Raw genomic sequence first — 13,621 nt, 5'->3', positions numbered from 1 at the left:
TCACTCACTTCAACATCTCACGGATACGATAAGGGAGGCTATTGATGCAGGCAGTTTTGGTGTACTTGTAGCTCTTGATTTATCGAAAGCTTTTGACAGGGTCGATAGTATTGCTGATACAAAAGTTGAAGAATAACTTTCAGTTTAGTAGCACTGCTTGTAAATGAATATATTCGTATCTGCATGACCGATCACAGTTTGTGTGCCTTAATGGAACATCATCTAGGGAGCTAGTTATTACTAGTGGTGTCCCACAGGGATCTGTTTTGGGGCCACTTCTTTTTATATTGTATATAAATTATCTCGCAGACGAGATCAGTAGTCACCCTTGTGCACCGTTCATTTATGCTGACGGCATGCATTTGTTTTTTAAGAATAATTTGATTTCTAATTTCGAAGTAGATATTAACTCCACTTTAGAGTCTATTAATCATTGGCTTATAGTTAACAACTTCTCTGTTAATGTGGAAAAAACTAAATATATATTTTTTAAACCAACGAGATGTATATTAAGTCCTAGGCTTCAAATTAATATGAATGAGTCTAGCATAGTATGTGTTGATGAGATGACATGTTTGGGCTGTATTCTTGATGATAAACTCATTTTGATAGCCATATTCAGTCTCTGTTTGCAGTTGTTATGTCTACATTACGTCAATTGTATTGTAATAACATGTATTTGCATCAATTTGTTCGAAAGCAGTTAGATTTTGCTTTACTTATGTCCAGAATTAGTTATTGCATTGAGGTTGTTTCTGGAACTTGCCAAGAGAACATTAAAAAGATTGAGCAACTCCATAATATGGTAATACCTTTCGTTTATCGACTAAAACGTTATGATCACGTCTCAAATTATTCGATACTATTTTTAGGTTCGACTTTCAATACATATGTTAAGCAACGTTTATTAATATTATCCTATAAAATTATTCGGTCTAACTCTCCTGTAGTATTGCGGACCAGTTTTGTTTTTTCGCATTCAACCCGTCATACCCAGATTGTTATTCCACGTTTTTCCTCCTTAATGTTTGAACGATCATTTGTTGTAAGGGTTGCTCGGATATGGAATGTTCTTCCTGTCCAACTTCGTACTTTTGTCTATCCATCCAGTGTATTTAAAAATAAATACATGTCATTCACTGCATCTTGAAGTAGACTGTAACCTCTTCTTATGTAGCAGTTCTTTAAAAATCATGATCTTTACTGAATTAAATTATATTATTTATGTTTAGGGAACCAATTGTTTTACTGAAACAGCTTTATATATATATATATATATATATATATATATATATATATATCTATATATATATATATATATATATATATATATAAAAATTCAGATATAAAAAGGTGTAAAGCACTTGTTTTTAGGCTTACCTTTTTGCCTGTTTAAATTATAAGATATATTTTTTGTTTCAGTTTTAGTTCAGTCTTTTATTTAGATTTTTTGGGGTAGTGCAATTTAGTTTAAGTAATATTATTTTGTATAATTTATATTTGGGTTTTAATTCACTAATTTGTAAGTTTTATTTTAATAGATTTTAAGTTTAAATTAAATAGTTTTAATTCATTAGTTTGTAAGTTTTAGCATATAAGTTATATAGTTTCACAATTTATTTGTTCACTTTTTAATATTAACAATGTTCTTGGTTTTTTTGTAGTGTTGATGATTAAATGTTCACTGTTTTTTTTGTAAAATTACAAGATTAGTAGGTTTTGTTTTGCTCACTAACACTTGTCACACGGGGGGGAACTTGTCTTCGCGACGGTAATTACATGAGAACTAACTATTGTCCAATTTGCATCGTCACATCAAACCTGTTTTGGCTGTTGACGATGCTTAGTTATTAGAATTCAGCATTGGAATTTACCGGTGGCTGCATAAATGTATGTGTGTATGTGTATGTATTTACATTATTTACATCATTTTGTTATGATGCCATTTATGCGGCCGCCGGTAAATGCCCAACCAACAGTGTTGGGCAAATTAATAGCAATATTATGAACATTTTCTGGGCCCCGAATGACAAGTGTAAGTATTCATTTGTAATATACCATAAGGATCCTCGGTTTTCAGTTCCTCGGCATGTTCTTGATTGGCCCAGCAAACACGTAGCCCAGTTGTGTGTTGTAGGCCAGGACATCTCCAATTCCAGCTGCTGTACACCCATCTTTCCTTATGGCGGAGTACGTGTCCGCTCCCAGTTCCACATCGATTGGACTATTTCCTCCTCGGGGATCAGGGTCAGCAAGGGCGTAATTTGTAAAGCATCTCGTGGGGTCTTCTAGTATTGGGTCTGAGTAAATGCGTCTGGGGAGATCGTCGATAATTACTGCATTTACCTTCAGACTCCAAGTACTGTTTGTGCGGCGGGGCGAAACGGTGAAGGTGGTGAATCGCTCCCCTTTGTACTCTCGCGACTGCAGACCCAGGCGACGGAACGCGGCATACGAAATCTTGGACATCGTCGCAGATTGGCTAATAATGGCTCGCAGCATACTAAAACCCTCCATGCCCTCGGCCGTTATGCGTACCATCGCTGTTGGTACAAACACCAAATCCCATGCGAAGGCTGGGGTTGTAATGGCCTCGATGTTGAGGGATACCTCGTCCAACTGAGACGCCCCGTGCAGTAAGGTATGGTGCCGGTCGTTGCATCTCCGGCAACCAGTTAAAGACGGGCAGTCGGGGGCCAAATGACTTCTCGCCAGGCAATTGCGGCAATATCCCCGACGCTCCACGGTCTCATACCGCTGGAAGGGCGTCTGTCTGCGGAATCGTTCACAGGCACTGAGGGCATGGTCATCTTGGCAGAGCCCACATGAATACTGCCAGTAACTTGGTCTTTCTTGGCGTTGGCGGGGTCTTGCGTCGGATCGGCTTCGTTGACGTCTTTCAGGGGATGTGGAACTGGGACGATGGATTGGCCGTATGGGTCGATTGGCGCTTCTTGCTGTTGGACGGGCAGGTGAGTCTGGGCTACGGTTGCGATCGTCCAGACGGCAGTCCTGGTTGGGCAAGTAAGCAACCATATCTGAAAAGAAATTAAGGCGAGTACTAAATTCTTTTTTGAGTGGGAATCCGACTAGTCAGTCGGAAAACAATTTGACAATTTTTGTAATGGGTCTGCTAATGTTGCCACTTGCCGTCCGTATGTCTACAACCCTGGTATTTTGGTCACTACCTGGATACATTTTTTCGATACGACCTAACTTCCATTCATGCGGAGCCAATCTATCATCTTTTACGACAACTAAATCTCCTTCTTTGATATTCTCTTTTTCACATTTCCATTTAGTTCTTCTGTGAAGTTCGTGAAGATATTCTAACTTCCATCTGTTACAAAAATATTGCGAAATAACTTTGAGTCTTTTCCAACGATTGACTAAGCTTAAATCTGTGTCTGAAATGTCTGGTTCAGCTGGGGTAAGAATAGGTGTTCCTATTAAGAAATGACCAGGTGTCAAAGGGGAAAGGTCGTTTGGGTTGTCGCTAGCAGGACTTAAGGGTCGTGAGTTAAGACAGCCTTCAATTCTTGATAAAATAGTTGTAAATTCTTCAAAAGTGAAATTCATTTTTGGGATACTTTTTCGTAAATGAATTTTAAATGATTTGACGCCAGCTTCCCACAAGCCGCCCATGTGCGGAGCACCAGGAGGAATAAATTTCCAAGTAAGATTTTGAGTGAAATTATTTTGAATTGTGCTATTTTGAATATTCTTCATGAAAGCTAATCTATCTCGCTTTAATAGATCAACCGCTCCCACAAAGTTAGTTCCGTTGTCCGAAAATATACAAGACGGGCAACCTCGCCGACTAATAAACCTAGAAAAAGCGGCAAGAAAGGCATATGTCGACAAATCGCTTGTGGGTTCTAAATGTATAGCCTTAGTGGCGAAACAAACAAACAGGCACACGTAGCCTTTTGTAATAAAGCAGGCTCTTCCTGAATAACTTTTAATGTTAAAGGGTCCTGCAAAATCTACCCCTGTGTTTGTAAAGGGTCGAGAAAGAAAAGTGCGTTCGGGTGGTAGCGAAGCCATTATTTGAGTCTGGGTTTGTTTTTTGTGAATTAAGCAGATTCGACATTTTCGTATGGTTTGTTTGATAAGCGACTTGAGTCCAAATATCCAGAATTCGGACCTTAGTACTCGGGTCATTAATTGATTACCCCCGTGTAAAGTAACCTTATGAGTGAATTCGACTAATAGTTTGCTAAGTTTTGCGCCATGTGGTAATATTATTGGGTGACGTTCGCTATAGGTAAGGGCTGGCGATTGTACCAATCGGCCATTTGCTCTAATAATACCCTTTGAGTCTATAAACGGGTTTAGTGTCAAGAGAGGACTTGAAGGAGAAATTTGAGTCTTTTTCATAAGTGCGTTGTATTCGTCTGCATATACGAATTTCTGGGTACGAATTATGCAAGATCGTTTTCCATCTTGGATTTCATCTGAAGTAAGGTCTTTTGATGAGGTTCGAAGGTGTTGCCTATTTGCTCCAGTATTTTTCCAGAGTCTTAGAGCATATGCGTATGATCGATAAACTTTAGATAAAGAGGAGAAATTTTTTAAAGGGTCATCTCCATCAGCGAAAAGAGTCATAACTTTTGCCATTTTGGCTTCCAAATCTCTACAGAACCATCTAGCGTGTATTGAATCCATCGAGGAACTCTGAGATATTCAATATCTTTGCTATTTTTGACAAAATTGTTCCAGTTCATTTGTGTTATTGGCTTTAATTGATCATCCCAGTCAATTTTGTCTAGCCAGATTTGTTGCATTATTAACTTAGCTACGACAACTACCGGTGCCAGCCATCCACATGGGTCAAACAATTTGGCTATCGTTGATAAAACTTCTCGTTTTGAAGATACATTTTTATTTTCCATTGAGGGTGGTGTAAACGAAAAATAATCGCCTGAGATATTCCATCGAATTCCAAGGGTCTTAGTTGAAGCATCTTCGGAAATGTCTAGCCAATTGAGTGGTAGCAAATGTTCATGTGGAATATCTTGTATTATTTTGCGATCATTTGATGCCCATTTCATTAGTGTAAAACCGGCAGAGTCTAAAGCAGCAGTTAATTCTTTTCGAGCTTTTATTGATTCATCTTCAGTGTGACCGCCAGCTAATACATCATCAACATACAAATTATTCAAAATTATATTTGCGGCTCTAGGGTATGATTCTTTTACATCTTCTGCTAGTTTAAGAAGAGTTCTCAATGCTAAATATGGTGCGCAGTTAACTCCAAATGTAACTGTTAGCAGCTCATAATCTTCTACTGGGTTTTCCGGAGACTTTCTAAAGAGAATTCTTTGATATTTCGTTTGCTTTGAATCCAAAAGTATTTGGCGATACATCTTTGTTATATCTGCATTGAAGGCATATTTAAAAAATCTCCATTTTAGAATTTGTAGTACCAAATCTTGTTGTAAAATGGGTCCCGGAAACAATATGTCATTGATACTTGTTTTGTTTGATGATGGGCAAGAAGCATTGAAGACGACTCTTAACTTTGTCGTGATTCGATCTTCTGACCGTAAAACTTTTTTAGGGGTCTCTTCCACCTCCCAAAAACGTGTAAGTACTTTCTCTATTGAAGTTGTATTTAGAAGTGATATTTGTTTTCGTTGAAGGATGCTTCCTGGTATGGGTCCTGCAACTATCCATCCAAATTTGGTTTTTTGTGTTAAAATTGATACAAATGTTTTCATTGGAGTTCCAATTGTGAATATTAATGGTCCTATGTCCATTCCAATAAGTAAATCGATTGGTTGACTAACGTAAAATTTCGGGTCAGCCAGTTCTAATGCTGTTACATCTCGAAGTTGTGATTCATCTAAGTTTTGTGGTGGTAGATTTGAAGGTAAGTTCTTTAAAACTGGAGCCCAGACTTCCAGTTTAAAGCTAGGGTCGTATTTGGATCTCATAGTAAACAAGCAAGATTTTGTTGAAGTCTCAGAAACAAATTGACTTAAGCCAGTGACATGAACTAAGTTATTCCGTGTAGGCAACTTCAAAAAGTTTTTCATCTTTTCCGAAATAAAGGTGGATTGTGATCCTGAGTCTATTAGAGCTCGGGCATCGTAAAGTTGTCCTTTGGTTTCAATTTGTACTATTGCTGTGAAGAGTAGTGTTCCTCCAGATTGTCGCTCACAAATTTGCTTATCTTGGAGGGTCAAAGTAGTAATAGTAGTTGGTTCTAGGTTTGTAGTGGACTGTATTTGATTTGTAAGAGCGGCAGCACTAGTACTAGGTCGTGCTTCCACTCGAGCTAGGTATGAGTTAGTTGTTTGGGTTTCCGTTCCCTTGTGTAACAAAGTGTTGTGTTTCATAGTACAAATACGGCAGCCAAAGCGACTTTTGCAATCCTTTACTCCGTGATTTGATGACAAGCAATTGTAGCATAAGTGTGATGTTTTCACGATGTGAATTCTGTCATTCACACTCTTTTTCAAAAATTCGCTGCAATCTCTTATGAAATGATTTGATTTGCAGACTTGACAAGTTTGAGTATTTTTCTGTTTATTTTGTTGAGGTAATATTACATTAGTAGGTCTTCCTCCAAAGTTGTTTGTATTTTTTGAGACATTTGTCTGAAATGTTTTCAAAAATCTAGGCGTGTGATTGTTAGTTGGTTTTTGTTGAGCAAATTTCGATGTAGAGGGCTTTATGTTACCAACTGATTCCAAAGTTTTGAATTTGTTTGTTAAGAAAGCGTCAAACTGTTCCCATTTTGGAATTTGTTTACAATCGCTTAATGAGTTCTCGAATTCTTCTAAAAAGCCTCTAGGTAATTTTGTTGAACAAATGTATATTTAAATCGGATCCCATCATTTAACGTCGACATCAAGTATCCCCAGTGTCTGAATGCTGCTATTTACCGTGCGTTGTAGTTTTTGAATAGAGTGACTTGATTCAGCAGAAACTCCAGGTAGATTAAAAAGTGTCTTGATTTCTTCATTAATTTGCATTCTTTTATTCTCGTAACGATCTGTGAGATTTTTCCATGCTAATGTAAATCCATCATTAGTTAGTGGGACATGTGAAATAATTTCTCTAGCTTCTCCTGCTGTCTTCTGCGTTAAATGGAATAATTTTTCGACATTGCTTAATTTTGAGTAATAGATCTCTGAAAGTCGGCCATTCTCTGTAACCACCTTTAAATGTGTCTGTATCGCATGGAGGTAGCCGCGATACGTTTGTGAAATCCACTTCCCTTCCTTGTTGTGACATCTCTGACTCTCTTTTCATTTTTTCCTGTGTCTTTTCATCCAAAATATTTTGAATTTGTCCATTTATTGAACTCAGCGCTTTTTTGTACGATCCCATGGTATCCATATAGTGCTTTCTCAGTTTATTTTTATCGATCGGCTTTCCTTCCTCTTCTGGAACATAATCCCGACAGTCTATGTAGGCTCTCTTGACCTGGTCCCATGCAGAGTCCAACTCCATTCGTGTTGTTTCCAAAGTATGTACCGTGTCATCAGGTTTGGTTATTGAAAAAATTGAAATATAATCCAGAAGATCGTTGACGCAATTTGTGAATTTATCGCTTAACGTTTTATCCATTTTGAAAACTGAGCGTTAACCTTTACGAAATTTTGTTGGTTTACAAAAAAGAAAAGTTGCCCAACGAAAAGGACTAACTTGGTTTAGAATTTAAACTTTTATCCAAATTTTTATTTCTAAAATGAGGATAAGTTTCTTTCTCCAATTTTTGTCGACGAAAACGATCTTATCTTATTGGTTTGAGTCAAATTATATTTCGTTTCCTTCAAAAATTTCAAAATTTTTGAAAATTTTCAAAAAATTTCCTTTGTATTAGACGCCGGACTGATTTGATTAAAAATGTTTGCTGGGTTGCCAGAAGGGTCAGAATTTCGCCAAAATGAGCAAAAAGGAAAATAAAATCTCTTAAAGTCCACTTACAGGAGGATTTTATTTTTGCAATTCGACAAATAATCAAAAGTTTTTAAAACAAAAGTGTTTAAACGAGAATTGCAAAGCAGAAATTACCAGAGATGTTTTGCGCAGTAAACAATTTCTTCAAAAAAAACGAGAGTCTAATTTGATTGTCCACGAGAAGTTGAAAATTCCAAAAAATTTCAGAGAGTCCAAAAAAAATTTCAACGAAGTAAAAATGTGTGTTGGGTTGTCAAAAAAAAATTTAAATTTTTTGTTAAAATCACTTAATATCCTATGACAGGAGGATTTTATTTTTAAAAAGCCAATAACTTTGATTATTGCTTGTGAAAATTTGTCTGATTCAACAAATTTTCTAAATTCGCCAAATTTTTTTGATAAAATTCGCAACGAGAATTAGAGGAAATTATGTATGTATAAATCCAAATATTTCAGCAGAAATATTTCAAACAAATAATTTGGGTCAAAAATCCAAAAATTTGAGCAAAAATTTCCAAAAAATTTGATTTGGGTCAAGGTCCAAATATTTCAGCGGAAAAGTTTATGTCCCAGAAAAATATTACAAAAGAAAATAATTTGGGTCAAAATCCAAATATTTTCAGCAAAGAATTCAAGAAAGTGTAAAAAATGTCAATGAAGAGATTTTTTTTTTCCAAAAAGTTGTCGTGTTATGTGTCACAAAATCAAAAAAAATTATACCAGCAAAATATTTCTGCGAAAAATGCAAGAAATTAATTTTGGGTCACAGAAAAATTTTTAAGCTCCTTAGAGCAATAGATATTGTGCTAAATGGGAAAAAAGGTTAAAATTAGAATAAAAATAAAAATTGTAAATATATGGGATCGATTTTATGTCTGTCCACCAGACTCCGATATAAAATTTGTTCTCCAAAATTTCAAAAAAATTTGTAGTTTAAGTTTCAAATGTATGTCTGTCCACCAGACGCTTGCTTGTTTGCCAATTTTTTTCTCCAAAAATTTCAAAAAATTTGTAGTTTAATTTTCAAATGTATGTCTGTCCACCAGATGCTATTTTTTAAACGGGTTTTATTTACTCGTTTATGTATTCGGGTGACGCCAAATTTTTCCAAAAAATATGGCGACTATATATTGCAAGTGACGCTTTTTTTCCAAAAAATTGTATATAGTTTTTGCAATATGGCGTTTATATGTTTGCCAAGTTAAGTGACGCCAACTTTCCAAAATTAAAAGCTTATGTATTTGTGTCAATATGGCGCTTATGTATTCACCTGAACTCCACGTTCAGAAAATTCCAAAATTTTTATATATATATATTTGTATATGGCTGAAAATTCCCGCTATTTTTGAAAAAAATATGTGTCTTTCTGCTTTTTTCCTTTTTTCCGGGTCAATAGCCAAATGTCTGTCCACAAAAATGGCTCCAAATGGAAAATTTCGTTCACTGTGTCAGAGTGGGCAACTAGCAGCTTTGAATATGTGTCAAAATTATCTTGCCAAATATGGGAATATGCGGGTCAATGCAAATATTGAAGATTTGCCTGCTCCCGAAATGCCCTTTTGTGTCAAAAAAGAAAATTTCACGAGTACTCACTTTGGGTTTTTTTCCGGGTCTCGATGTTGTACCTTGTTTGTTGTTGTTGTGCTGCGTGTGTCCGTCCTACTGCTGGCTCCAAAATTCTCCGTGTTGTGGTTGTTCTTTGTGTCACTGTAAGTTGTCTCACTGTGTATTGTCTCTTTTGTAGCAACGTGTGTTGTCTTTTTGTAAATTAAATTTTTATGCCACTCTTGTTGATTGTCACTCTTTTCTTTTGCTTTTAAAACTTCTTTAACTTCTTATTAATTTTTTAGATTTTATATTTTTTAAAATTAAAGAAAAAATTTAATTTTTCTAAAATTTTAAAAAATTTTATTTTTTTGTAGCACTGTGTAACTTCACTTTTTGTTGCACTGTGTACTGTCTATTTTGTTTTTTGTAATTATTTTTAAAGTTTATTTTTTTATTTATTTATTTTTTTTTCAAAACCTTTTTTCTTTGCACTTATTTTTGCACCGCACTGTATTTTTCACTGTTCTTTTTTCTCACTGTTCTTTTTTGTTTTTAATAATTTAAAAAACTTTCACTTTTTGATCCGGCTCTGGAGGACCAAATGTTTTTAGGCTTACCTTTTTGCCTGTTTAAATTATAAGATATATTTTTTGTTTCAGTTTTAGTTCAGTCTTTTATTTAGATTTTTTGGGGTAGTGCAATTTAGTTTAAGTAATATTATTTTGTATAATTTATATTTGGGTTTTAATTCACTAATTTGTAAGTTTTATTTTAATAGATTTTAAGTTTAAATTAAATAGTTTTAATTCATTAGTTTGTAAGTTTTAGCATATAAGTTATATAGTTTCACAATTTATTTGTTCACTTTTTAATATTAACAATGTTCTTGGTTTTTTTTGTAGTGTTGATGATTAAATGTTCACTGTTTTTTTTTTGTAAAATTACAAGATTAGTAGGTTTTGTTTTGCGCACTAACACTTGTCACACGGGGGGAACTTGTCTTCGCGACGGTAATTACATGAGAACTAACTATTGTCCAATTTGCATCGTCACATCAAACCTGTTTTGGCTGTTGACGATGCTTAGTTATTAGAATTCAGCATTGGAATTTACCGGTGGCTGCATAAATGTATGTGTGTATGTGTATGTATTTACATTATTTACATCATTTTGTTATGATGCCATTTATGCGGCCGCCGGTAAATGCCCAACCAACAGTGTTGGGCAAATTAATAGCAATATTATGAACAGCACTCAAAAATTAAACATCAGCTAAAAACTAAACAATTATTCTTGCATTTTTAAAATAAAAAAAGTTTTAAAACTGTTTGCGCAAAACACTTCGCCGCAAGAAAAAGAGTTGCAAATCTTCGCAAGTAGAAACATAGACAAATGAACATATAGACAATGAAAAGTGAGTTTTGTCTTTTTATCCAGGTGGCTCTCATTAGGTTTTTGCATAGTCAACATGCAGATTTACGCGTTCAAATTTCGATGTGTTCACGTACTTTTCACATTTGTTTTATTATGGAACAATTTTCAACTGACAAATATCCTAAAGTTTTTTTTTATTTTTAACATTTAAGAATTGAGTGACTTCAATATTCCCATTCAAACCCCTGAAACGCTATATACGACATCTGCTGATCCGATTTTTTCGAAGATAAACGGTGATAGCATTTCGTTGTCTATATCTTCATTTGTCTATGGTAGAAATCTTTTTGAAGAATGTCTCTTTTTTAGTAATTTTGCGTTACTTTGTAGCAACTTTAGGGTAACCAGACACCTTTAATTCTTCATTACATTACAATCTAATTCTGCGGAAATGTGCACTTCCTTTGAAATGGTTTACAGAAGTGATACCATCTAACACATCTTCTGAATTTTTCACAGGCAAGTCCATGAATTATCTGTAACACAGCAACCAATAATTTTTCTCAATTCACTCTCTTTTGCCGCGTCTATGAATTTAGAAAACACAAAAATTGAAGAGAATATTGACATTAATCGTAACAAGTAAAAAAGCACATAAGTTCGACCGGGCCGAACTTTTAATACCCGCGACCATTTGGAAGGAATTTTTGTCATAGGCTGTAGTACCCTCCAGGACATTCAAGTACCAAATTGGAAAGGATTCCGTTGAATAACGTCACTTATATAATCAAAATACCGTTATATGTGGGGTATACGAAGACGTGGACCTGCATACGTACTTTGTCATAAGTTGTAGTACCCATTAATATATTCCAATACGATCTATAATGTCGCTAAACCCATAAAATTATGAATATTGAGAAGTACCTTTACATGGGGCTACTGACAACATCTATATGTCTCCAAAATTTTAGCTTCTATCTCAATATGTTCAAAAGATAGCCTGATTAGAACGGACAGACGGACATCGCTAAATCGTTTTAGAATTTTACGCCGAACAAGAATTTATATACTTTCATGAGTATTTCGAGGAGTTACAAACGGAATGACAAGGTTAATATACCCTCCATTATGTGGTGGAGGGCATAAAAAATGGTTCGGTTTAACAAGATATGCCCAAAAATTAGGAATTTGTGTCGAAAAAGCCTCAGAGACTAATTTAACAAAATTTGTCAAGCAGTTTGTGTAGGGAACTGGACATGTATACATTTACACAAGTGGTGGAGGGTATAAAAATGGTTCGGTTTAACAAGATACGCCCAAAAATTAGGAATTTGTGTCGAAAAAGCCTCAGATACTAATTTAACAAAATTTGTCAAGCAGTTTGTGTAGGGAACTGGACATGTATACATTTACACATAACTCTGAACCGAACCAAAACCACGGTTGGAGTCGCCTGGGAAATCATTTCAAAAAACAAAACCCCGGTTAATATGGTAGCGTGAGCCACTGAATCGGACCAACATAAATTGAAAACTAATATATTCAGTTTCAGAATGATTTTTGCAAATAAAATTTTAAATAGCAGATTTCATTTTTAAATTATCCATAAAATGTACAAAACTAACCATTGCAGCATGACATCGACGATATGTATCCCAGAAGTCATCAAATTATGTTAAAAGTAGTCAACTTCACTCTCTCGAAATTATGATATGGAGGATACATATACAAACACAAAAATATGCACATAGGTGCAGACGACTGGACAAAATTGAAACTACGGAATTCTTACCCCTATGAATTAATATCAATAGGAAACTTTTTATTACTGTATCCAACTTCATTTTCAAAACATTGAGTTTATAAAAAATAAAACTTGACTTTCAAGCTTTATGTTTAGAGTTACCTACTCTAAACAAAAATATTTAGATTGGGGATATTACATCCTTATCTAAAATTCGACGTACTCATTCGACGTTTTTCGCTATACAATTTAAAGACGTGTATTCATATGAGAATTACCCAAAAATGTGAGGCGTACATATTTGAACATTTTCAACAATGACAATTGCACAATTTCTTTTTCTGTGTGTGTTGAAAATATAAATAAATGATACCAAATGCTGTGAATTTTATAAAGTATGTACATTAAGGACGTTATTTTCAGTAAATTTTAAGATACGGACCTGATGTATTTAGGTAATACGGACGTACAAAACATTTAACCACAGTGGGGAAATTGTATATTTGTGTACGCTACGTAGTATTTTAGGCAATGCTGTTACAGGGCTACCTAGAATTTAATGTTGTGTAGAAACAACCTCAAGTTCCCCACTACGGTAATATGATTAATAAGGTTTTTTGGTGGACGGACCTGGATGTGAGACCCGGACCTACAAAAACGATATGGACAATATAGGTATTATTTGAAAGCTAATGAAGGTACCTGTTCAAGATAGTAACACATATTGTAGCATTTTGAAAAATATTGTGGACTCCCAAAATGGGTCTTTTCGATGTTTGGAGTATTTTTTATTTAATGATTTTCCAAAAAAAAAAAATCATAAATGTACCCCATTATTTGACCTGATGTTGGTATTTTCTTTATCTTTCAAAATATGCCTATGTATAATAACATTTGCGTATTGTGCGGGCCTGTATCACACGCCAGGCAATACGAATTGAGACCACTGAACCTAATTGCGCCAAAACTACCCTGCATACGTACTTTGTCATAAGTTGTAGTATCCATTAATATATTCCAATACGATCTATAATGTCG

General features: G+C 34.9%; 1 protein-coding gene across 9 annotated transcripts in view; it reads right to left on the bottom strand.

Moving 5' to 3' along the window:
- LOC109611932 (uncharacterized) overlaps positions 1 to 12,772 on the bottom strand; it is a 147,923-nt gene extending 135,151 nt beyond the window's left edge. For 2 of the 9 annotated variants that reach the window (XR_009343349.1, XR_009343350.1), the window contains exon 1: positions 12,632 to 12,772. Coding sequence is in view for 2 of the 9 variants with exons in the window: in XM_059128095.1 (XP_058984078.1) it covers positions 2,077 to 3,038; positions 12,632 to 12,683 (1,014 nt within the window). In the remaining 7 variants the exon portion in view is untranslated. The other 7 variants (XR_009343353.1, XR_009343354.1, XR_009343355.1 and 4 more) reach the window with 7 other exon arrangements.
- Between the last annotated feature and the right edge of the window lie 849 nt (positions 12,773 to 13,621).

Source organism: Musca domestica, unplaced genomic scaffold (assembly GCF_030504385.1).
Source record: "Musca domestica strain aabys unplaced genomic scaffold, Musca_domestica.polishedcontigs.V.1.1 5, whole genome shotgun sequence".
Lineage (NCBI taxonomy): Eukaryota > Metazoa > Arthropoda > Insecta > Diptera > Muscidae > Musca > Musca domestica.
This window is presented reverse-complemented; position numbering and strand designations above follow the sequence as displayed.